Source organism: Eucyclogobius newberryi, unplaced genomic scaffold (genome assembly GCF_026437365.1).
Source record: "Eucyclogobius newberryi isolate DKJ021-1_F unplaced genomic scaffold, fEucNew1.0.hap1 SCAF_2, whole genome shotgun sequence".
In the NCBI taxonomy this organism is placed as follows: domain Eukaryota; kingdom Metazoa; phylum Chordata; class Actinopteri; order Gobiiformes; family Gobiidae; genus Eucyclogobius; species Eucyclogobius newberryi.
The window spans coordinates 3,014,578-3,039,084 of record NW_027315834.1 but is presented as its reverse complement, the minus strand read 5'-3'; the positions used below and the strand labels follow the sequence as shown (position 1 = coordinate 3,039,084).

At 56.8% G+C, this 24,507-nt stretch overlaps 1 protein-coding gene across 1 annotated transcript; it reads right to left on the bottom strand.

Annotated features, from left to right (window-relative positions):
- Nucleotides 1-385: 385 nt before the first annotated feature.
- On the bottom strand, nt 386-23,606 carry snx15 (sorting nexin 15). The gene is made up of 7 exons (XM_072453426.1): nt 23,387-23,606; nt 21,121-21,277; nt 20,543-20,658; nt 17,579-17,855; nt 13,508-13,684; nt 13,210-13,404; nt 386-961 (listed from the first exon to the last, which is right to left on the bottom strand). Exons 1-7 carry the CDS (start codon nt 23,483-23,485, stop codon nt 861-863), a joined length of 1,122 nt encoding a protein of 373 aa, XP_072309527.1. The 5' UTR covers nt 23,486-23,606; the 3' UTR covers nt 386-860.
- Between the last annotated feature and the right edge of the window lie 901 nt (nt 23,607-24,507).

The following is a 24,507-nucleotide window of genomic DNA, read 5'->3' as shown; positions in this document are numbered from 1 at the left end:
CCTTCTCTCCTTCTCTCCTTCTCTCCTTCTCTCCTTCTCTCCTCCTCTCCTCCTCTCCTCTCCTTCTCTCCTTCTCTCCTTCTCTCCTTCTCTCCTTCTCTCCTCCTCTCCTCTCCTCCTCTCCTCTCCTCCTCTCCTCTCCTTCTCTCCTTCTCTCCTCCTCTCCTCTCCTTCTCTCCTCCTCTCCTCCTCTCCTCCTCTCCTCCTCTCTGTTTCCGTGCTCAGCTCATGATCTTTTGTTACGGCCTCATTTGGTGCTGGCTCCATCGTCCATAGCAACGGTTCAGTCGAGTCACAAAAAAGGAAAATGAAATGTTCAAGTGTAAGATCCAGAGTTTGTTTTAATAAAACACTTTGTATTTATTTGATATAGTTTGTTGTTTGTAATTTAAAATATGATACGTTATAATAGTAAAACTGTCTATTGTCTCTGGACATTAATAATGCATAAAGATTGTTTAAGATATTACTTTTTTATTTAAAGGAATGTTATTGGATAAACAAAAATGTAATATGCAAACGCTCAATTATTTTCATTGAATAGACCAAGAAAATTCGAACAGCAAATCATTTCAAAGAGAAAATATTGGATGTGGGATAAAACCACAGCAGAGTCAACAGAACAGCGCCCACACAACACTGCACATGGAACCTGGCATATGTGCCATCCACTCAACCACAGAGTGACATAGGATACGATCTTTGTGAGATCTATTTAGACGTTCTCTTCAGGTACAGCACAAAATGAGTGACCGCTGTAGGTTGAGGAGCGTCCGGTGGCTTAGCATCACTGAACATGAGGAGAGACTTCTTTGGTCAGGGATCTGCTGTTGTCGTTGACCACGGCGTAGTGACCAGTGCTATGTATGTGATGAGTGCATGTCCACCAGCCTTTCCACGTGCTGTAGATAGTGCGCCGTCCTTCTCATCACGGCCTCCCGGCGCACGGGCTCTGGATCTCCTGCACACAGACCACACACCATCACTGCCCTGTGCACGAAGGGTCAAAGATTACATATATATTATATATATTTATATATTCATATTTGACAACGGTCACAACGGGCCACAGTGAAAAACAAATCAAGCAATGTCTGTGGTGGCGGGAGACGATGTCCTAGAGTCCCCTGTCCTTAGACCCTCCTTCTGTCCTTAGACCCTCCTTCTGTCCTTAGCTCCTCCTTCTGTCATTAGACCCTCCTCTGTCCTTAGACCCTTCTTCTGTCCTTAGACCCTCCTTCTGTCCTTAGACCCTCCTTCTGTCCTTAGCTCCTCCTTCTGTCATTAGACCCTCCTCTGTCCTTAGACCCTCCTTCTGTCATTAGACCCTTCTTCTGTCATTAGACCCTCCTCTGTCCTTAGACCCTTCTTCTGTCCTTAGACCCTTCTTCTGTCCTTAGACCCTCCTTCTGTCCTTAGCTCCTCCTTCTGTCATTAGACCCTCCTTCTGTCATTAGACCCTCCTTCTGTCCTTAGCTCCTCCTTCTGTCATTAGACCCTCCTTCTGTCCTTAGACCCTCCTTCTGTCCTTAGACCCTCCTTCTGTCATTAGACCCTCCTTCTGTCATTAGACCCTCCTTCTGTCATTAGACCCTCCTTCTGTCATTAGCCCCTCCTTCTGTCATTAGACCCTCCTTCTGTCATTAGACCCTCCTCTGTCCTTAGACCCTCCTTCTGTCATTAGACCCTCCTTCTGTCCTTAGACCCTCCTTCTGTCCTTAGACCCTCCTTCTGTCCTTAGACCCTCCTTCTGTCCTTAGACCCTTCTTCTGTCATTAGACCCTCCTTCTGTCATTAGACCCTCCTTCTGTCTTTAGACCCTTCTTCTGTCCTTAGACCCTCCTTCTGTCCTTAGACCCTCCTTCTGTCCTTAGACCCTCCTTCTGTCCTTAGACCCTCCTTCTGTCCTTAGCTCCTCCTTCTGTCATTAGACCCTCCTCTGTCCTTAGACCCTTCTTCTGTCCTTAGACCCTTCTTCTGTCCTTAGACCCTCCTTCTGTCCTTAGCTCCTCCTTCTGTCATTAGACCCTCCTCTGTCCTTAGACCCTTCTTCTGTCCTTAGACCCTTCTTCTGTCCTTAGACCCTCCTTCTGTCCTTAGCTCCTCCTTCTGTCCTTAGCTCCTCCTTCTGTCCTTAGCTCCTCCTTCTGTCATTAGACCCTCCTCTGTCCTTAGACCCTCCTTCTGTCATTAGACCCTTCTTCTGTCCTTAGACCCTCCTTCTATCCTTAGCTCCTCCTTCTGTCATTAGACCCTCCTTCTGTCATTAGACCCTCCTTCTGTCCTTAGCTCCTCCTTCTGTCATTAGACCCTCCTTCTGTCCTTAGACCCTCCTTCTGTCCTTAGACCCTCCTTCTGTCATTAGACCCTCCTTCTGTCATTAGACCCTCCTTCTGTCATTAGCCCCTCCTTCTGTCATTAGACCCTCCTTCTGTCATTAGACCCTCCTCTGTCCTTAGACCCTCCTTCTGTCATTAGACCCTCCTTCTGTCCTTAGACCCTCCTTCTGTCCTTAGACCCTCCTTCTGTCCTTAGACCCTCCTTCTGTCCTTAGACCCTTCTTCTGTCATTAGACCCTCCTTCTGTCATTAGACCCTTCTTCTGTCCTTAGACCCTCCTTCTGTCCTTAGACCCTCCTTCTGTCCTTAGACCCTCCTTCTGTCCTTAGACCCTCCTTCTGTCCTTAGCTCCTCCTTCTGTCATTAGACCCTCCTTCTGTCCTTAGACCCTTCTTCTGTCATTAGACCCTCCTTCTGTCCTTAGACCCTCCTTCTGTCCTTAGACCCTCCTTCTGTCCTTAGACCCTCCTTCTGTCCTTAGACCCTCCTTCTGTCCTTAGACCCTTCTTCTGTCATTAGACCCTCCTTCTGTCCTTAGACCCTCCTTCTGTCCTTAGCTCCTCCTTCTGTCCTTAGACCCTTCTTCTGTCATTAGACCCTCCTTCTGTCATTAGACCCTCCTTCTGTCCTTAGACCCTCCTTCTGTCCTTAGACCCTCCTTCTGTCCTTAGACCCTCCTTCTGTCCTTAGACCCTTCTTCTGTCCTTAGACCCTCCTTCTGTCCTTAGACCCTCCTCTGTCCTTAGACCCTCCTTCTGTCATTAGACCCTCCTTCTGTCCTAAGGACCCTCCTTCTGTCCTTAGACCCTCCTCTGTCCTTAGACCCTCCTTCTGTCATTAGACCCTCCTTCTGTCCTAAGGACCCTCCTCTGTCCTTAGACCCTCCTCTGTCCTTAGACCCTCCTTCTGTCCTTAGACCCTCCTCTGTCCTTAGACCCTCCTTCTGTCATTAGACCCTCCTTCTGTCCTAAGGACCCTCCTCTGTCCTTAGACCCTCCTTCTGTCATTAGACCCTCCTTCTGTCCTAAGGACCCTTCTTCTGTCCTTAGACCCTCCTTCTGTCCTTAGACCCTTCTTCTGTCATTAGACCCTCCTCTGTCCTTAGACCCTCCTCTGTCCTTAGACCCTCCTCTGTCCTTAGACCCTCCTTCTGTCCTTAGACCCTCCTCTGTCCTTAGACCCTCCTCTGTCCTTAGACCCTCCTTCTGTCCTTAGACCCTCCTTCTGTCCTTAGACCCTCCTTCTAGACCAGGAAGAACTACAAAAAACCTCCCTGGGAAAAAGTATAAACCTGGAGGAGTTCCACAGTGAAGGAGAGATCTGACTCTCACGGACGAGAGAGAGACACTCAGGAGGAGAACCGGTTCTTCAGGAGGAGAACCGGTTCTTCAGGAGGAGAACCGATTCTTCAGGAGGAGAACCGGTTCTTCAGGAGGAGAACCGGTTCTTCAGGAGGAGAACCGGTTCTTCAGGAGGAGAACCGGTTCTTCAGGAGGAGAACCGGTTCTTCAGGAGGAGAACCGGTTCTTCAGGAGGAGAACCGATTCTTCGGGGGGGAACCAGTTCTTCAGGCAGATGAAGGAGAGACCACTTCACCAGGAGAAGCAAAAACTTTTGCGTCTTCATTTCTATAGTAAATGTATTTGTACATAAACCAGACTGTATTTGTGCTAGTATATATATATATATACATACATATATATATACATATATATATATATGTATATATACATATATATATACATATATATATATATATATATATGTATATATACATATATATATATATATGTATATATACATATATATATATATATATATATATATATATATGTATATATACATGTATATATACATGTATATATACATGTATATATACATGTATATATATATATATATATACATATATATATATATATATATACATATATATATATATATACGTATATATATATATATATATATATATATATACATATATATATATATACATATATATATATATATATATATTCATATATATATATATATATATATATATATATATACATACATATATATATATATATTATAAAGTCCTAAAACACATCAACAACAACAACAACAACAACATCTAATAAAGAGCCACATGTCGAATCCATTGGTTTTATCCCTATTTATCACGAGTTCTTTCTACATGACAGAAATATGATCTTAGACATTTATATAAGAAAAACAAGAAGAAAACGCCATGAGAACCAGGATGGCAATGCTACATCTAAGCTAGCTTGCTCTGCATCTGCACCAGTTACCACGCCCCCAGGGGCCGGCTCACACGCCTCATCTGCACCAGTTACATAAACACCTCCTGTCCTCCTGGTGCCCTCTGCAGGACAATAACACCTCCTGTCCTCCTGGTGCCCTCTGCAGGACAATAACACCTCCTGTCCTCCTGGTGCCCTCTGCAGGACAATAACACCTCCTGTCCTCCTGGTGCCCTCTGCAGGACATAAACACCTCCTGTCCTCCTGGTGCCCTCTGCAGGACAATAACACCTCCTGTCCTCCTGGTGCCCTCTGCAGGACATAAACACCTCCTGTCCTCCTGGTGCCCTCTGCAGGACAATAACACCTCCTGTCCTCATGTGTGTGGGTCTCGTCTTCTCTTGCATCTGCAGCATGTGGGACAATCAGGTCTGGTGTCTTCAAACGCTCATGAACCTCGTCAGAATAACATGTATAGATATAATATATATCATATATAATGTCAGGACCTCATGCTGCCCGACTCTTTAGCCCCGTCTCAAATGAAAAGGAGTCTTCAAAGAGTCTGAACAAAGTCTTCAGTCTAAACTAGACGTTCTCAGAGTGCGGCACATCCTGAAATATTCATATTGTCTGAAACACGGTTCAGCTCCAGGATCTCAGACGCTGACATTTCATTGGACGATTATAAGATATTATTATAATATTTCATTGTGATGGAGCCGGTGGAGGAGCAATATTTATCACATCTGGTTTTACTGCATCTGTAAATACCAAAGTTTAGAATACAAAGCTCTAGAGGTGGTTGTGTTTGTGGTGCTGGTCTGCCCCCTGCTGGTGGCTCCAGGACCACTTTGGATCATTGTGAGTCACGTGTTGTAGGACATGAACACTGATTGGTCCAAAACATCTGAAAGTCTAAAAAACTATTGTAATGAATTAAACCTCAAAATTACTCCTGCTCCACCCGACCGGACCCTAAAGACCCTAAAGACCCTAAAGACCCTAAAGACCCTAAAGACCCTAAAGACTCTAAAGACCCTAAAGACTCTAAAGACTCTAAAGACCCTAAAGACCCTAAAGACCCTAAAGACTCTAAAGACCCTAAAGACCCTAAAGACTCTAAAGACCCTAAAGACCCTAAAGACCCTAAAGACTCTAAAGACCCTAAAGACTCTAAAGACTCTAAAGACCCTAAAGACCCTAAAGACCCTAAAGACTCTAAAGACCCTAAAGACTCTAAAGACTCTAAAGACCCTAAAGACCCTAAAGACCCTAAATACCCTAAAGACTCTAAAGACTCTAAAGACCCTAAAGACCCTAAAGACTCTAAAGACCCTAAAGACTCTAAAGGCCCTAAAGACCCTAAAGACCCTAAAGACCCTAAAGACTCTAAAGACCCTAAAGACCCTAAAGACTCTAAAGACCCTAAAGACTCCCTCGTCTCGCCCCCTCGTCTCGCCTCGTTCCCTCGTCTCGCCCTTCGTCTCGCCCCCTCGCCTCGTTCCCTCGTCTCGCCCCTTCGTCTCGCCCCCTCGCCTCGCTCCCTCGTCTCGCCTCCTCGTCTCGCCTCGTTCCCTCGCCTCGTTCCCTCGCCTCGTTCCCTCGCCTCGCCTCGTTCCCTCGTCTCGCCGTCGTCTCGCCTCGTTCCCTCGCCTCGTTCCCTCGCCTCGTTCCCTTGTCTCGCCTCGTTCCCTCGTCTCGCCCTCGTCTCGTTCCCTCGTCTCGCCCTCGTCTCGTTCCCTCGTCTCGCCCTCGTCTCGTTCCCTCGTCTCGCCCTCGTCTCGTTCCCTCGCCTCGTTCCCTCGTCTCGTCTCGTTCCCTCGCCTCGTTCCCTCGTCTCGTCTCGTTCCCTCGTCTCGCCCTCGTCTCGTTCCCTCGTCTCGCCCTCGTCTCGTTCCCTCGCCCTCGTCTCGTTCCCTCGCCTCGTTCCCTCGCCTCGTTCCCTCGCCTCGCCTCGTTCCCTCGCCTCGCCTCGTTCCCTCGTCTCGCCTCGTTCCCTCGTCTCGCCTCGTTCCCTCGTCTCGCCCTCGTCTCGCCTCGTTCCCTCGTCTCGCCTCGTTCCCTCGTCTCCTCGTCTCGCCTCGTTCCCTCGTCTCGCCTCGTTCCCTCGTCTCGCCTCGTTCCCTCGTCTCGCCTCGCTTCGTTCCCTCGTCTCGCCTCGTTCCCTCGTCTCCTCGTCTCGCCTCGTTCCCTCGTCTCGCCTCGTTCCCTCGTCTCCTCGTCTCACCTCGTTCCCTCGTCTCGCCTCGTTCCCTCGTCTCGCCTCGTTCCCTCGTCTCCTCGTCTCGCCTCGTTCCCTCGTCTCCTCGTCTCGCCTCGTTCCCTCGTCTCGCCTCGTTCCCTCGTCCCCTCGTCTCGCCTCGTTCCCTCGTCTCGCCTCGTTCCCTCGTCTCGCCTCGTTCCCTCGTCTCGCCTCGTTCCCTCGTCTCGCCTCGTTCCCTCGTCCCCTCGTCTCGCCCTCGTCTCGTTCCCTCGTCCCCTCGTCTCGCCTCGTTCCCTCGTCTCGTTCCCTCGTCCCCTCGTCTCGCCTCGCTCCCTCCTCTCGCTCCCTCCTCTCGCTCCATCCTCTCCCTCCCTCCCTCCTCTCCCTCCCTCCTCTCGCTCCATCCTCTCGCTCCATCCTCTCGCTCCATCCTCTCGCTCCCTCCTCTCGCTCCATCCTCTCGCTCCCTCCTCTCGCTCCCTCCTCTCGCTCCATCCTCTCGCTCCATCCTCTCGCTCCCTCCTCTCCCTCCCTCCTCTCGCTCCATCCTCTCGCTCCATCCTCTCGCTCCCTCCTCTCGCTCCCTCCTCTCGCTCCCTCCTCTCGCTCCCTCCTCTCGCTCCATCCTCTCCCTCCTCTCGCTCCCTCCTCTCGCTCCATCCTCTCGCTCCATACTCTCCCTCCCTCCTCTCGCTCCCTCCTCTCGCTCCCTCCTCTCGCTCCCTCCTCTCGCTCCATCCTCTCGCTCCAACCTCTCGCTCCCTCCTCTCGCTCCCTCCTCTCGCTCCCTCCTCTCGCTCCCTCCTCTCGCTCCATCCTCTCCCTCCCTCCTCTCCCTCCCTCCTCTCGCTCCCTCCTCTCCCTCCATCCTCTCCCTCCCTCCTCTCCCTCCCTCCTCTCGCTCCATCCTCTCGCTCCCTCCTCTCGCTCCCTCCTCTCGCTCCCTCCTCTCGCTCCCTCCTCTCGCTCCCTCCTCTCGCTCCATCCTCTCGCTCCAACCTCTCGCTCCCTCCTCTCGCTCCCTCCTCTCGCTCCCTCCTCTCGCTCCCTCCTCTCGCTCCCTCCTCTCGCTCCATCCTCTCCCTCCCTCCTCTCCCTCCCTCCTCTCGCTCCCTCCTCTCGCTCCATCCTCTCCCTCCCTCCTCTCCCTCCCTCCTCTCGCTCCATCCTCTCGCTCCCTCCTCTCGCTCCCTCCTCTCGCTCCCTCCTCTCGCTCCATCCTCTCGCTCCATCCTCTCGCTCCATCCTCTCCCTCCCTCCTCTCCCTCCCTCCTCTCGCTCCCTCCTCTCGCTCCCTCCTCTCGCTCCATCCTCTCGCTCCATCCTCTCCCTCCCTCCTCTCGCTCCCTCCTCTCGCTCCCTCCTCTCGCTCCATCCTCTCGCTCCCTCCTCTCGCTCCCTCCTCTCGCTCCATCCTCTCCCTCCCTCCTCTCGCTCCATCCTCTCGCTCCCTCCTCTCGCTCCATCCTCTCGCTCCATCCTCTCGCTCCATCCTCTCGCTCCATCCTCTCGCTCCATCCTCTCGCTCCCTCGTCTCGCTCCCTCGTCTCGTTCACTCATCTCGTTCCCTCCTCTCGTTCCCTAGTCTCGCTCAAGAATGATGTAAATAACATCTACATTCATGTCCCACTGCTTGGATCATAACGAGTACCACATCAAGTGTGACTGTTAAAAGGCCCTATAAGTGTTTGAATGTGACCGTTTCCATAGCGACAGTGTGAAGTTTGCTTTACCTTGTCTCCCTCCATCCTCTCCCTCCCTCCTCTCCCTCCCTCCCTCCTCTCGCTCCCTCGTCTCGCTCCCTCCTCTCCCTCCTCTCGCTCCCTCCTCTCGCTCCCTCCTCTCGCTCCCTCCTCTCGCTCCCTCCTCTCGCTCCTCTCCTCTCGCTCCCTCGTCTCGCTCCCTCCTCTCGCTCCCTCCTCTCGCTCCCTCGTCTCGCCCCCTCGTCTCGCTCCCTCGTCTCGCCCTTCGTCTCGCCCCCTCGCCTCGTTCCCTCGTCTCGCCCCTTCGTCTCGCCCCCTCGCCTCGCTCCCTCGTCTCGCCCCCTCGTCTCGCCTCGTTCCCTCGCCTCGCCTCGTTCCCTCGCCTCGTTCCCTCGCCTCGTTCCCTCGCCTCGTTCCCTCGCCTCGTTCCCTCGCCTCGTTCCCTCGCCTCGCTCCCTCGCCTCGCTCCCTCGCCTCGCCTCGTTCCCTCTTCTCGCCTCGTTCCCTCGTCTCGCCGTCGTCTCGCCTCGTTCCCTCGCCTCGTTCCCTCGCCTCGTTCCCTCATCTCGCCCTCGTCTCGTTCCCTCGTCTCGCCCTCGTCTCGTTCCCTCGTCTCGCCCTCGTCTCGTTCCCTCGTCTCGTTCCCTCGCCTCGTTCCCTCGTCTCGTTCCCTCGTCTCGCCTCGTTCCCTCGTCTCGCCCTCGTCTCGCCTCGTTCCCTCGTCTCCTCTCGTTCCCTCGTCTCCTCGTCTCGCCTCGTACCCTCGTCTCGCCTCGTTCCCTCGTCTCGCCTCGTTCCCTCGTCTCCTCGTCTCGCCTCGTTCCCTCGTCTCCTCGTCTCGCCTCGTTCCCTCGTCTCGCCTCGTCCCCTCGTCTCGCCTCGTTCCCTCGTCTCCTCGTCTCGCCTCGTTCCCTCGTCTCCTCGTCTCGCCTCGTTCCCTCGTCTCCTCGCCTCGCCTCGTTCCCTCGTCTCCTCGCCTCGCCTCGTTCCCTCGTCTCCTCGCCTCGCCTCGTTCCCTCGTCTCGCCTCGCCTCGTTCCCTCGCCTCGCCTCGTTCCCTCGTCTCCTCGCCTCGCCTCGTTCCCTCGTCTCGCCTCGCCTCGTTCCCTCGCCTCGCCTCGTTCCCTCGCCTCGCCTCGTCTCGCCTCGCCTCGTTCCCTCGTCTCGCCTCGCCTCGTTCCCTCGTCTCGCCTCGCCTCGTTCCCTCGTCTCGCCTCGCCTCGTTCCCTCGTCTCGCCTCGCCTCGTTCCCTCGTCTCGTCTCGCCTCGTTCCCTCGTCTCGCCTCGTTCCCTCGTCTCCTCGTCTCGCCTCGTTCCCTCGTCTCCTCGTCTCGCCTCGTTCCCTCGTCTCGCCTCGTTCCCTCGTCTCCTCGTCTCGCCTCGTTCCCTCGCCTCGTTCCCTCGTCTCCTCGTCTCGCCTCGTTCCCTCGTCTCGCCTCGTCTCCTCGTCTCGCCTCGTTCCCTCGTCCCCTCGTCTCGCCCTCGTCTCGTTCCCTCGTCCCCTCGTCTCGCCTCGTTCCCTCGTCTCGTTCCCTCGTCCCCTCGTCTCGCCTCGCTCCCTCCTCTCGCTCCCTCCTCTCGCTCCCTCTTCTCGCTCCATCCTCTAGCTCCATCCTCTCGCTCCCTCCTCTCGCTCCATCCTCTCGCTCCCTCCTCTCGCCCCCTCCTCTCGCTCCCTCCTCTCCCTCCCTCCTCTCCCTCCCTCCTCTCCCTCCCTCCTCTCGCTCCCTCCTCTCGCTCCCTCCTCTCCCTCCCTCCTCTCGCTCCCTCCTCTCGCTCCCTCCTCTCCCTCCTCTCGCTCCCTCCTCTCGCTCCATCCTCTCGCTCCATCCTCTCGCTCCATCCTGTCCCTCCCTCCTCTCGCTCCCTCCTCTCGCTCCCTCCTCTCGCTCCATCCTCTCACTCCAACCTCTCCCTCCCTCCTCTCGCTCCCTCCTCTCGCTCCATCCTCTCGCTCCATCCTCTCGCTCCCTCCTCTCGCTCCCTCCTCTCGCTCCCTCCTCTGGCTCCCTCCTCTCGCTCCCTCCTCTCGCTCCCTCCTCTCGCTCCATCCTCTCCCTCCCTCCTCTCCCTCCCTCCTCTCGCTCCCTCCTCTCCCTCCCTCCTCTCCCTCCCTCCTCTCCCTCCCTCCTCTCGCTCCATCCTCTCGCTCCATCCTCTCCCTCCCTCCTCTCCCTCCCTCCTCTCGCTCCCTCCTCTCGCTCCATCCTCTCGCTCCATCCTCTCGCTCCCTCCTCTCGCTCCCTCCTCTCGCTCCATCCTCTCCCTCCCTCCTCTCCCTCCCTCCTCTCGCTCCCTCCTCTCGCTCCATCCTCTCGCTCCATCCTCTCGCTCCATCCTCTCGCTCCCTCCTCTCGCTCCCTCGTCTCGCCCCCTCGTCTCGCCTCGTTCCCTCGCCTCGTTCCCTCGCCTCGCCTCGTTCCCTCGCCTCGCCTCGTTCCCTCGCCTCGCCTCGTTCCCTCGTCTCGCCGTCGTCTCGCCTCGTTCCCTCGCCTCGTTCCCTCGCCTCGTTCCCTCGCCTCGTTCCCTCGCCTCGTTCCCTCGTCTCGCCCTCGTCTCGTTCCCTCGTCTCGCCCTCGTCTCGTTCCCTCGTCTCGCCCTCGTCTCGTTCCCTCGCCTCGTTCCCTCGTCTCGTCTCGTTCCCTCGCCTCGTTCCCTCGTCTCGTCTCGTTCCCTCGCCTCGCCTCGTTCCCTCGTCTCGCCTCGTTCCCTCGTCTCGCCCTCGTCTCGCCCTCGTCTCGCCCTCGTCTCGCCTCGTTCCCTCGTCTCGCCTCGTTCCCTCGTCTCGCCCTCGTCTCGCCTCGTTCCCTCGTCTCCTCTCGTTCCCTCGTCTCGCCTCGTTCCCTCGTCTCCTCGTCTCGCCTCGTTCCCTCGTCTCGCCTCGTTCCCTCGTCTCGCCTCGTTCCCTCGTCTCCTCGTCTCGCCTCGTTCCCTCGTCTCGCCTCGTTCCCTCGTCTCGCCTCGTTCCCTCGTCTCGCCTCGTCTCGCTTCGTTCCCTCGTCTCGCCTCGTTCCCTCGTCTCCTCGTCTCGCCTCGTTCCCTCATCTCGCCTCGTTCCCTCGTCTCGCCTCGTTCCCTCGTCTCGCCTCGTTCCCTCGTCTCCTCGTCTCGCCTCGTTCCCTCGTCTCCTCGTCTTGCCTCGTTCCCTCGTCTCGCCTCGTTCCCTCGTCTCGCCTCGTTCCCTCGTCTCCTCGTCTCGCCTCGTTCCCTCGTCTCCTCGTCTCGCCTCGTTCCCTCGTCTCGCCTCGTTCCCTCGTCTCGCCTCGTTCCCTCGTCCCCTCGTCTCGCCCTCGTCTCGTTCCCTCGTCCCCTCGTCTCGCCTCGTTCCCTCGTCTCGTTCCCTCGTCCCCTCGTCTCGCCTCGCTCCCTCCTCTCGCTCCCTCCTCTCGCTCCATCCTCTCGCTCCATCCTCTCGCTCCATCCTCTCCCTCCCTCCCTCCTCTCGCTCCATCCTCTCGCTCCATCCTCTCGCTCCCTCCTCTCGCTCCATCCTCTCGCTCCCTCCTCTCGCTCCATCCTCTCGCTCCATCCTCTCGCTCCCTCCTCTCGCTCCATCCTCTCGCTCCATCCTCTCGCTCCATCCTCTCCCTCCCTCCTCTCGCTCCCTCCTCTCGCTCCCTCCTCTCGCTCCCTCCTCTCGCTCCCTCCTCTCGCTCCCTCCTCTCGCTCCATCCTCTCGCTCCATCCTCTCGCTCCATCCTCTCGCTCCCTCCTCTCGCTCCCTCCTCTCCCTCCCTCCTCTCGCTCCCTCCTCTCGCTCCCTCCTCTCGCTCCCTCCTCTCGCTCCCTCCTCTCGCTCCCTCCTCTCGCTCCCTCCTCTCGCTCCATCCTCTCGCTCCATCCTCTCCCTCCCTCCTCTCGCTCCCTCCTCTCGCTCCATCCTCTCGCTCCATCCTCTCGCTCCATCCTCTCCCTCCCTCCTCTCGCTCCCTCCTCTCGCTCCCTCCTCTCGCTCCATCCTCTCGCTCCAACCTCTCCCTCCCTCCTCTCGCTCCCTCCTCTCGCTCCCTCCTCTCGCTCCCTCCTCTCGCTCCCTCCTCTCGCTCCATCCTCTCCCTCCCTCCTCTCCCTCCCTCCTCTCGCTCCCTCCTCTCGCTCCATCCTCTCCCTCCCTCCTCTCGCTCCCTCCTCTCGCTCCCTCCTCTCGCTCCCTCCTCTCGCTCCCTCCTCTCGCTCCCTCCTCTCGCTCCCTCCTCTCGCTCCATCCTCTCGCTCCATCCTCTCCCTCCCTCCTCTCCCTCCCTCCTCTCGCTCCCTCCTCTCGCTCCCTCCTCTCCCTCCCTCCTCTCGCTCCCTCCTCTCGCTCCATCCTCTCGCTCCATCCTCTCGCTCCATCCTCTCCCTCCCTCCTCTCCCTCCCTCCTCTCGCTCCCTCCTCTCGCTCCCTCCTCTCGCTCCATCCTCTCGCTCCATCCTCTCCCTCCCTCCTCTCGCTCCCTCCTCTCGCTCCCTCCTCTCGCTCCATCCTCTCGCTCCCTCCTCTCGCTCCATCCTCTCGCTCCCTCCTCTCGCTCCCTCGTCTCGCTCCCTCGTCTCGTTCACTCATCTCGTTCCCTCCTCTCGTTCCCTAGTCTCGCTCAAGAAGGATGTAAATAACATCTACATTCATGTCCCACTGCTTGGATCATAACGAGTACCACATCAAGTGTGACTGTTAAAAGGCCCTATAAGTGTTTGAATGTGACCGTTTCCATAGCGACAGTGTGAAGTTTGCTTTACCTTGGACTCCGGTGATGAGGAGGTCAACTGCCGTCCTGTACTTGGCTATGGCGGCACTAAAGTCTCTCTCCTTCTCCTTCTCCATGGCGGCGGTGAGCTCCGAGGAGGCAGTGGTCAGATAAGTAGCCCCTGTGTTCATGTTGTCCATGGGCAGAGACAGCAGCTCCGAGTGGTCACTGCAGCGGTCAGAGCCGCCTGGAGACAAGGGCGCAAGAGAGGACTGTTCTTTCACACTGTGGACGGGTCCCTCTGGTATTTAGCAACACGACTGTCTGGACACAAGTGAAGGAGACATCACCTTGTTTATAGTACGGGTCAAATGCAGCCATGTCCTTATCAGACAGCGAGGGCGGGACGTCTTCAGGAGGCGGGGCGTCTTCAGGAGGCGAAGTCTGAACGTCTACCACTGAATCAAACAGGGAATTCAGCTCCTCCTGCGACTCCTGTAAGTCTTGGATTCGAAACGGTGATGGAACTGTGAAGACACAGAAGACGCAGAGGACGCAGAGGAGACAGAAGACACAGAGGACAAAGAAGACACAGAAGACACAAAAGATCACATTTGAATTGGACACAACTTTCACAAATACTTAAGTCACCAAATAAGACTTCATTGGACTTTGCAGATGACGAAGTGTCGTCCATGAAGACAGATTAGGCCAAAGCAGTATTTGGGCAGACGAGACTCATCAGATCCTCGGCTCTGAGTTGCCATAGTAACAAGACTCACTGGTCACATTATTCTATTAAAATGATCCCGCTCCCTCGTATCGCTCCCTCGTCGAGGTCTCACTCCCTCGTCTCGCTCCCTCCTCTCGCTCCCTCCTCTCGCTCCCTCCTCTCCCTCCCTCCCTCGTCTCGCCCCCTCGCCTCGCCTCGCCCCCTCGCCTCGCCTCGTTCCCTCGTCTCGCCCTCGTCTCGCCCTCGTCTCGCCTCGTTCCCTCGTCTCGCCTCGTTCCCTCGTCTCGCCCTCGTCTCGCCTCGTTCCCTCACTCGCCTCGTTCCCTCGTCTCGCCTCGTTCCCTCACTCGCCTCGTTCCCTCGTCTCGCCTCGTTCCCTCGTCTCGCCTCGTTCCCTCGTCTCGCCCTCGTCTCGCCCTCGTCTCGCCCTCGTATCGCCTCGTTCCCTCACTCGCCTCCCTTGTCTCGCCTCGTTCCCTCGTCTCGCCTCGTTCCCTCGCCTCGTTCCCTCGTCTCGTTCCCTCATCTCGCCTCGTTCCCTCGTCTCGCCTCGTTCCCTCGTCTCGCCTCGCCTCGTTCCCTCGTCTCGCCTCGTTCCCTCGTCTCGCCCTCGTCTCGCCTCGTTCCCTCGTCTCGCCTCGTTCCCTCGTCTCGCCCTCGTCTCGCCTCGTTCCCTCGTCTCGCCCCCTCGTCTCGCCTCGTTCCCTCGTCTCGCCCTCGTCTCGCCTCGTTCCCTCGTCTCGCCTCCCTCGTCTCGCCTCGTTCCCTCGTCTCGCCTCCTTCCCTCGTCTCGCCTCGTTCCCTCGTCTCGCCTCCTTCCCTCGTCTCGCCTCCTTCCCTCGTCTCGCCTCGTTCCCTCGTCTCGCCTCGTTCCCTCGTCTCGCCTCGTTCCCTCGCCTCGCCTCGCTCCCTCGTCTCGCCTCTCCTCGCCTTGTTCCCTCGTCTCGCCCTCGTCTCGCCTCGTTCCCTCGTCTCGCCCTCGTCTCGCCCTCGTCTCGCCTCGTTCCCTCGTCTCGCCCTCGTCTCGCCTCGTTCCCTCGTCTCGCCTCGTTCCCTCGTCTCGCCTCGCCTTGTTCCCTCGTCTCGCCCTCGTCTCGCCCTCGTCTCGCCTCGTTCCCTCGTCTCGCCCTCGTCTCGCCCCCTCGTCTCGCCTCGTTCCCTCGTCTCGCCTCGTTCCCTCGTCTCGCCTCGTTCCCTCGTCTCGCCTCGTTCCCTCGTTTCGCCTCGTTCCCTCGTTTCGCCCTCGTCTCGCCTCGTTCCCTCGTCTCGCCTCGTTCCCTCGTTTCGCCCTCGTCTCGCCTCGTTCCCTCGTCTCGCCTCGTTCCCTCGTCTCGCCTCGTTCCCTCGTCTCGCCCCCTCGTCTCGCCTCCCTCGTCTCGCCTCATTCCCTCGTCTCACCTCGTTCCCTCATCTCGCCCTCGTCTCGCCTCGTTCCCTCGTCTCGCCTCCCTCGTCTCGCTCCTCATTCCCTCGTCTCGCTCCCTCGTCTCGCCTCGCTCCCTCGCCTCGACTCCCTCCCTCGTCTCGCCTCGCTCCCTCGTCTCCTCGTCTCGCTCCCTCGTCTCCTCGTCTCGCTCCCCTCGTCTCCTCGCTACCTCGTCTCGCTCCCTCGTCTCGCCTCGTTCCCTCGTCTCGCCTCGTTCCCTCGTCTCGCCTCGTTCCCTCGTCTCGCCTCGTTCCCTCGTCTCGCCTCATTCCCTCGTCTCGCCCTCGTCTCGCCTCGTTCCCTCGTCTCGCCCTCGTCTCGCCTCGTTCCCTCGTCTCGCCCCCTCGTCTCGCCTCGTTCCCTCGTCTCGCCTCGTTCCCTCGTCTCGCCCTCGTCTCGCCTCGTTCCCTCGTCTCGCCCCCTCGTCTCGCCTCGTTCCCTCGTCTCGCCCTCGTCTCGCCTCGTTCCCTCGTCTCGCCCCCTCGTCTCGCCCTCGTCTCGCCTCGTTCCCTCGTCTCGCCCCCTCGTCTTGCCTCGTTCCCTCGTCTCGCCCTCGTCTCGCCTCGTTCCCTCGTCTCGCCCTCGTCTCGCCTCGTTCCCTCGTCTCGCCTCCCTCGTCTCGCCTCGTTCCCTCGTCTCGCCTCCTTCCCTCGTCTCGCCTCGTTCCCTCGTCTCGCCTCGTTCCCTCGTTCCCTCGTCTCGTTCCCTCGTCTCGCCTCGTTCCCTCGTTCCCTCGTCTCGCCTCGCCTCGCCTTGTTCCCTCGTCTCGCCCTCGTCTCGCCTCGTTCCCTCGTCTCGCCCTCGTCTCGCCCTCGTCTCGCCTCGTTCCCTCGTCTCGCCTCGTTCCCTCGTCTCGCCTCCTTCCCTCGTCTCGCCTCGTTCCCTCGTCTCGCCTCGCCTCGTTCCCTCGTCTCGCCCTCGTCTCGCCTCGTTCCCTCGTCTCGCCCTCGTCTCGCCTCGTTCCCTCGTCTCGCCTCGTTCCCTCGTCTCGCCCTCGTCTCGCCCCCTCGTCTCGCCCCGTTCCCTCGTCTCGCCCCCTCGTCTCGCCCCCTCGTCTCGCCCCCTCGTCTCGCCTCGTTCCCTCCTCTCGCCTCGTTCCCTCGTCTCGCCTCGTTCCCTCGTTTCGCCCTCGTCTCGCCTCGTTCCCTCGTCTCGCCTCGTTCCCTCGTTTCGCCCTCGTCTCGCCTCGTTCCCTCGTCTCGCCTCGTTCCCTCGTCTCGCCCCCTCGTCTCGCCTCGTTCCCTCGTCTCGCCCTCGTCTCGCCTCGTTCCCTCGTCTCGCCTCCCTCGTCTCGCCTCATTCCCTCGTCTCACCTCGTTCCCTCGTCTCGCCCTCGTCTCGCTCCTCATTCTCTCGTCTCGCTCCCTCGTCTCGCCTCGCTCCCTCGCCTCGACTCCCTCCCTCGTCTCGCCTCGCTCCCTCGTCTCCTCGTCTCGCTCCCTCGTCTCCACTCCCTCCCTCGTCTCGCCTCGCTCCCTCGTCTCCTCGTCTCGCTCCCTCGTCTCCTCGTCTCGCTCCCCTCGTCTCCTCGCTACCTCGTCTCGCTCCCTCGTCTCGCTCCCTCGTCTCGCTCCCTCGTCTCGCTCCCTCGTCTCCTCGGCTCGCTCCCTCGTCTCGCTCCCTCGTCTCGCTCCCTCGTCTCGCTCCCTCGTCTCCTCGTCTCGCTCCCTCGTCTCGCTCCCTCGTCTCACTCGCTCCCTCGTCTCGCTCCCTCCCTCGTCTCGCTCCCTCCCTCGTCTCGCTCCCTCCCTCGTCTCGCTCCCTCCCTCGTCTCGCTCCCTCCCTCGTCTCGCTCCCTCCCTCGTCTCGCTCCCTCCCTCGTCTCGCTCCCTCCCTCGTCTCGCTCCCTCGTCTCCTCGTCTCGCTCCCCCATCTCGCTCCCTCGTCTCGCTCCCCCATCTCGCTCCCTCGTCTCCTCGTCTCGCTCCCTCGCTCCCTCCTCTCGCTCCCTCCTCTCGCTCCCTCCTCTCGCTCCCTCCTCTCGCTCCCTCGTCTCGCTCCCTCGTCTCGCTCCCTCGTCTCGCTCCCTCGTCTCGCTCCCTCGTCTCCCGCCCTCGTCTCCCGCCCTCGTCTCCCGCCCTCGTCTCCCTCCCTCGTCTCCCTCCCTCTTCTCGCTCCCTCGTCCCGCTCCCTCGTCCCGCTCCCTCGTCCCGCTCCCTCGTCCCGCTCCCTCGTCCCGCTCCCTCGTCCCGTCTCCCTCCCTCCCTCGTCCCGCTCCCTTGTCCCGCTCCCTCGTCCCACTGCTTGGATCCTAATGAGTACCTCTGTCATCCAGCTCTGAGTCGCTTGGTTCCTCAGGGGACCCTCCCATCTCACAGAGGGCCTCGGCGGCGACCTCCGTCTCTCCCAGGTCCAGCTCCAGGGTGTTTCCCACATTGTTTCCTAGATCTTGCGGTAACGTCGGAGCCTCGCACCCGGTCTCTTCCTCTGCCGGCTGACAGTCTGAGGCGCGGCATTTGGGGAGCGGGATGAGGGGCGGAGGCAGTGTCCCAGAGGCATCTACTACAGCGGGGTCGAGCGGACGCGACACCGTCCCACCCTACAAGCACACGCAGGGCAAAAAGAGGCAGAATAAATGTGAAATCGGAAATAAAAAGAGCAGAGAAACTATTTTAAAGATGTGCTTTTTTGAGTATGTGGAATTAAACTAATGACAGCTAATATAGTTTATAGTCTGAAATGACACAAATTTCAGGGTTTATCGTTTTTTCAGGGCTCAAAATAAACTTGTTTTTACTTTGTAGCACCGGCCATGTCACTTTTCTGAAGCGAGCGCAGACTCAAACTTAGGAGCGCAAAAAAACAGCATTTTAAGAAAACCTAATTCATTATATTTTGAATGAGAGGATGGTCCTGCAATGACACATGTGATTTGTCTCATTTGCATTGCCTGGACACGCCCTCTGCATCTCGCTCTGACCCCTCGTCCAGTCTGACCTTCCTCCTCATACTGGACGCTTCAGTCGCTAAGCATCACAGCGGCGTTAGCCTTCGACTACGGTAAACACGAGAACTGCTGAGGTCACAGAGGGGAATGTGCAGTGTGGGCCCTGCTTTAGAGTGGCTTTAGAGTGGCTTTGGAGCGGCTTTGGAGCGGCTATAGAGCAGCTATAGAGCAGCTATAGAGCGGCTATAGAGCAGTTATAGAGCGGCTTTAGAGCGGCTTTAGAGCGGCTATAGAGCGGCTATAGAGCGGCTATAGAGCGGCTATAGAGCAGTTATAGAGCAGCTATAGAGCGGCTATAGAGCAGCTATAGAGTGGCTATAGAGCGGCTTTAGAGCGGCTATAGAGCGGCTTTAGAGCGGCTATAGAGCGGCTTTAGAGCGGCTATAGAGCGGCTATAGAGCGGCTTTAGAGCGGCTATAGAGCGGCTATAGAGCGGCTATAGAGCGGCTTTAGAGCGGCTATAGAGCGGCTTTAGAGCGGCTTTAGTCCGGCGGCCTAGAAACTTGTGGCTTAAAATAATTTCTATGACTACTTTTTGAGATAAAATAATTCCACCTGAATTTATCTGTGTAGGTAGTGCCTGAGTGTCTCTGGGACATGTGAGCGTCTCTGGGACATGTGAGCGTCTCTGGGACATGTGAGCGTCTCTGGGACATGTGAGCGTCTCTGGGACAAGTGTGCGTCTCTGGGACATGTCTCTGTGACATGTGAGCGTCTCTGGGACATGTGAGCGTCTCTGGGACATGTGAGCGTCTCTGGGACATGTGAGCGTCTCTGGGACATGTGAGCGTCTCTGGGACATGTGTGCGTCTCTGGGACATGTGAGCGTCTCTGGGACATGTGAGCGTCTCTGAGACATGTGAGCGTCTCTGGGACATGTGAGCGTCTCTTTGACATGTGTGCGTCTCTGGGACATGTGTGCGTCTCTGGGACATGTGAGCGTCTCTGGGACATGTGAGCGTCTCTTTGACATGTGTGCGTCTCTGGGACATGTGTGCGTCTCTGGGACATGTGTGCGTCTCTGGGACATGTGAGCGTCTCTGTGACATGTGAGCGTCTCTGGGACATGTGAGCGTCTCTGAGACATGTGAGCGTCTCTGGGACATGTGAGCGTCTCTTTGACATGTGAGCGTCTCTTTGACATGTGTGCGTCTCTGGGACATGTGTGCGTCTCTGGGACATGTGAGCGTCTCTGGGACATGTGAGCGTCTCTGGGACATGTCTCTGTGACATGTGAGCGTCTCTTGGACATGTGAGCGTCTCTTTGACATGTGTGCGTCTCTGGGACATGTGAGCGTCTCTGGGACATGTGAGCGTCTCTAGGAGTGTCTCTGGGACATGTGAGCGTCTCTGGGACATGTGAGCGTCTCTGGGAGTGTCTCTGTGACATGTGAGCGTCTCTGGGACATGTGAGCTTCTCTGGGACATGTGAGCGTCTCTGGGACATGTGTGCGTCTCTGGGACATGTGAGCGTCTCTGGACATGCGAGCGTCTCTGGGACATGTGAGCGTCTCTGGGACATGTGAGCGTCTCTGGGACATGTGAGCGTCTCTGGGACATGTCTCTGTGACATGTGAGCGTCTCTTGGACATGTGAGCGTCTCTTGGACATGTGAGCGTCTCTTTGACATGTGTGCGTCTCTGGGACATGTGAGCGTCTCTGGGACATGTGAGCGTCTCTGGGACATGTGAGCGTCTCTAGGAGTGTCTCTGGGACATGTGAGCGTCTCTGGGACATGTGAGCGTCTCTGGGAGTGTCTCTGTGACATGTGAGCGTCTCTGGGACATGTGAGCGTCTCTGGGAGTGTCTCTGTGACATGTGAGCGTCTCTGGGACATGTGAGCTTCTCTGGGACATGTGTGCGTCTCTGGGACATGTGAGCGTCTCTGGACATGCGAGCGTCTCTGGGACATGTGAGCGTCTCTGGGACATGTGAGCGTCTCTGGGACATGTGAGCGTCTCTGGGAGTGTCTCTGTGACATGTGAGCGTCTCTGGGACATGTGAGCTTCTCTGGGACATGTGAGCGTCTCTGGGACATGTGTGCGTCTCTGGGACATGTGAGCGTCTCTGGACATGCGAGCGTCTCTGGGACATGTGAGCGTCTCTGGGACATGTGAGCGTCTCTGGGACATGTGAGCGTCTCTGGGAGTGTCTCTGTGACATGTGAGCGTCTCTGGGACATGTGTGCGTCTCTGTGACATGTGAGCGTCTCTGGGACATGTGAGCGTCTCTGGGACATGTGACATGTGAGCGTCTCTGGGACATGTGTGATGTCTCACTCTGAAGAAGTCTTTGAGCTGTGGACTGTTGTACAGAGCGGCTAAAGTGGTGGTGAAGCCAAACATGACCTCTGCAGCTCTCCTCCGCTCTTCTATGACCGCTGCATCGAACCGGCCTGAAACACACACAACTATAAGGGCCCCTGGTCACTCAGAGGGCCCCTGCTCACACAGAGGGACCCTGGTCAGTCACACAGAGGGCCCCTGGTCACACACACAGAGGGTCTGTGGTCACACACACAGAGGGCCCCTGGTCACACAGAGGGCCCCTGGTCACACAGAGGGCCCCTGCTCACACAGAGGGCCCCTGGTCAGTCACACAGAGGGCCCCTGGTCACACACACAGAGGGTCTGTGGTCACACACACAGAGGGTCTGTGGTCACACAGAGGGCCCCTGGTCACACAGAGGGCCCCTGCTCACACAGAGGGCCCCTGGTCAGTCACACAGAGGGCCCCTGGTCACACACACAGAGGGTCTGTGGTCACACACACAGAGGGTCTGTGGTCACACAGAGGGCCCCTGGTCACACAGAGGGCCCATATAAGAGTGATAGTATTAGTACATGAATGTTTGTACCAAAGACTTGTGCTGGAGGAAACGGGGGGAAGTCCTCGTCTCGTCTGAACAGGTTCCTGTGAGTGTAGGACAGTTCTGCATGAAGCTTCTTCAGCTCAGAGAACCTCCTCCACACCACCACCTCCTTCACCTCCTCAGGCCGAGACTTGGACACAAACTACAATCAAGACAAAGGAGTTAGAAAAGAGGACAAGAGGACATGAGGACATGACATGAGGACATAACATGAGGACAAGAGGACATGAGGACATGACATGAGGACAAGAGGACATGAGGACATGAGGACATGAGGACATGACATGAGGACATAACATGAGGACAAGAGGACATGAGGACATGACATGAGGACATGAGGACATGAGGACAAGACATGAGGACATGAGGACAAGACATGAGGACATGAGTACAAGACATGAGGACATGAGGACATGAGTACAAGACATGAGGACATGAGGACATGAGTACAAGACATGAGGACATGAGGACATGAGTACAAGACATGAGGACATGAGGACATGAGTACAAGACATGAGGACATTATCCATGTTTTTGTTATTTCAACAACACATTTTTTTTTAATCACAATTGCAAAAAAAAAGTCTTATGTTTTCCACATGAATCTGCCACTGATGAGGTCACAGCACATGACCGGTCAGGACCACAGCACATGACCGGTCAGGACCACAGCACATGACCGGTCAGGACCACAGCACATGACCGGTCAGGACCACAGCACATGACCGGTCAGGACCACAGCATCAGAGCACAAGACCGGTCAGGACCACAGCACATGACCGGTCAGGACCACAGCACATGACCGGTCAGGACCACAGCACATGACCGGTCAGGACCACAGCACATGACCGGTCAGGACCACAGCATCAGAGCACAAGACCGGTCAGGACCACAGCACATGACCGGTCAGGACCACAGCACATGACCGGTCAGGACCACAGCATCAGAGCACAAGACCGGTCAGGACCACAGCACATGACCGGTCAGGACCACAGCATCAGAGCACAAGACCGGTCAGGACCACAGCACATGACCGGTCAGGACCACAGCACATGACCGGTCAGGACCACAGCATCAGAGCACATGACCGGTCAGGACCACAGCACATGACCGGTCAGGACCACAGCATCAGAGCACAAGACCGGTCAGGACCACAGCACATGACCGGTCAGGACCACAGCATCAGAGCACAAGACCGGTCAGGACCACAGCACATGACCGGTCAGGACCACAGCATCAGAGCACATGACCGGTCAGGACCACAGCACCAGCACATGACCGGTCAGGACCACAGCGGTCAGGACCACAGCGGTCAGGACCACAGCACCAGCACATGACCGGTCAGGACCACAGCGGTCAGGACCACAGCGGTCAGGACCACAGCGGTCAGGACCGGTCAGGACCACAGCGGTCAGGACCACAGCGGTCAGGACCACAGCATCAGAGCACATGACCGGTCAGGACCACAGCACCAGCACATGACCGGTCAGGACCACAGCGGTCAGGACCACAGCGGTCAGGACCACAGCACCAGCACATGACCGGTCAGGACCACAGCGGTCAGGACCACAGCGGTCAGGACCACAGCACCAGCACATGACCGGTCAGGACCACAGCGGTCAGGACCACAGCGGTCAGGACCACAGCGGTCAGGACCACAGCACATGACCGGTCAGGACCACAGCGGTCAGGACCACAGCATCAGAGCACATGACCGGTCAGGACCACAGCACCAGCACATGACCGGTCAGGACCACAGCGGTCAGGACCACAGCGGTCAGGACCACAGCACCAGCACATGACCGGTCAGGACCACAGCGGTCAGGACCACAGCGGTCAGGACCACAGCGGTCAGGACCACAGCACCAGCACATGACCGGTCAGGACCACAGCGGTCAGGACCACAGCGGTCAGGACCACAGCGGTCAGGACCACAGCACCAGCACATGACCGGTCAGGACCACAGCGGTCAGGACCACAGCGGTCAGGACCACAGCGTCAGGGCACATGACCGGTCAGTGTCAGTCAGACTAAATGCACTCGGTGATATGAACTGCGCCCTGTGTCACTGCAGACTGTTGCTTTAGTGGTCAGATCTGTGGAGAGGCGAGGAGCTCACAGTAACAAAGCCTGTTTCTCTATGTAACTCTGGGGAATAAAAACGTGTGATCGGAAACGCCACAGGGTCGTCATGGAGACGCGACAGCCCCGGAGGAGCGACATAAACAGCTGTAAGTGTAAGTTCTCGTACCCGCGCGCTGATCCGGTACTCCGTGTGGCCCTTGACGTGCGCGCGGGAGTCCGTGACGGAGAAGAAGCGGTAATACTCCTCTTTCTGTTTCCGTGACATGTCTCCGAGCGACGAGCGCGACCATCAAAACTTATGAGACGGAAAAGAAGATGTAAAAAAGAGAGACGCCGTCAACAAACCCCGCCCCAGACTCTGGCAGGAGCACTTCCGCATCCTGACGTACGACACACGTCATCACGTACACGCAGAGCGCGCGGTAGAGAGCCGCCTACTCTATTGTATTTGTAATTTAAAAATACTAAAGTATCGTTGAAAATATTGCACAATATATATTTATCCCAGCACTGCATATTTAAGAAGATTAAATAATGACGTTAATGTGAATTGGACTTTTTATAACCATCATCTTGAATCCACAGTTTTTTAACGTTTGCACTTTTCTTCTGGATTAAAATGAAAACTAACATTAACAACAAAGTTCAAAGTCAAATAACACAAAAACGAAAAATATATGTTTTTACTCTTCTCTTCAAAGAGCATTGACACTAATATAAAATACATAATCAAATCAACTTACTTATATTCTGGCGAAATATCATAAATGTACGTGGGCCAAGAGACACATTATGGATGTAATGCACGAATGTCATTCGATTTATGTTCGTCAATTGATTTCTATTCATTTATGTCTAATTAAATATATATATATATATACATTTTTTAAACATGTTTTTTGTTCTTCTTCTTCTTCTTCTTCTTCACGTTTTCAGCAGGCTGGTACCTCCTGGTGTATTCCTGCAGTATCAGGGGATCAGCTCAGCTCTTTAGTCTTTCATGAAACAGTTGTTATTCGGAGTTCAGGTCAACGTTTAAAGAGTCTTCTGTCCCACTCGTCCTCTTCCTGATCAGGTCCAGGTTAGAGTGTCTTCACCTGGTGTGGACCTGCTCTGCCTCTTCAGCTGGTGTCTCCGTCCTTAACACTCTTTTGAATAGAATAGTAATGTCTCTCTCTCTCTGCCATTTACCTGTGATCTTCTGGAGAACACAGGACACAGAGAACCCTATTGTTGGTATTACACTGATAAAATCTTATTTTAGAGCCTGTTTGGTGGTTGTGTCTT

What these genes read in the sequence shown, in the direction of transcription:
- snx15 (XM_072453426.1), bottom strand. Translation starts at nt 23,485, where the DNA reads ATGTCACGGAAACAGAAAGAGGAGTATTACCGCTTCTTCTCCGTCACG. An exon ending in AGTACCGGATCAGCGCGCGG is followed by an intron (nt 21,278 to 23,386) that starts GTACGAGAACTT and finishes TCTTGATTGTAG; the next exon opens with TTTGTGTCCAAGTCTCGGCC. An exon ending in CTCAGAGCTGGATGACAGAG is followed by an intron (nt 13,685 to 17,578) that starts GTACTCATTAGG and finishes GTGTCTTCACAG; the next exon opens with TTCCATCACCGTTTCGAATC.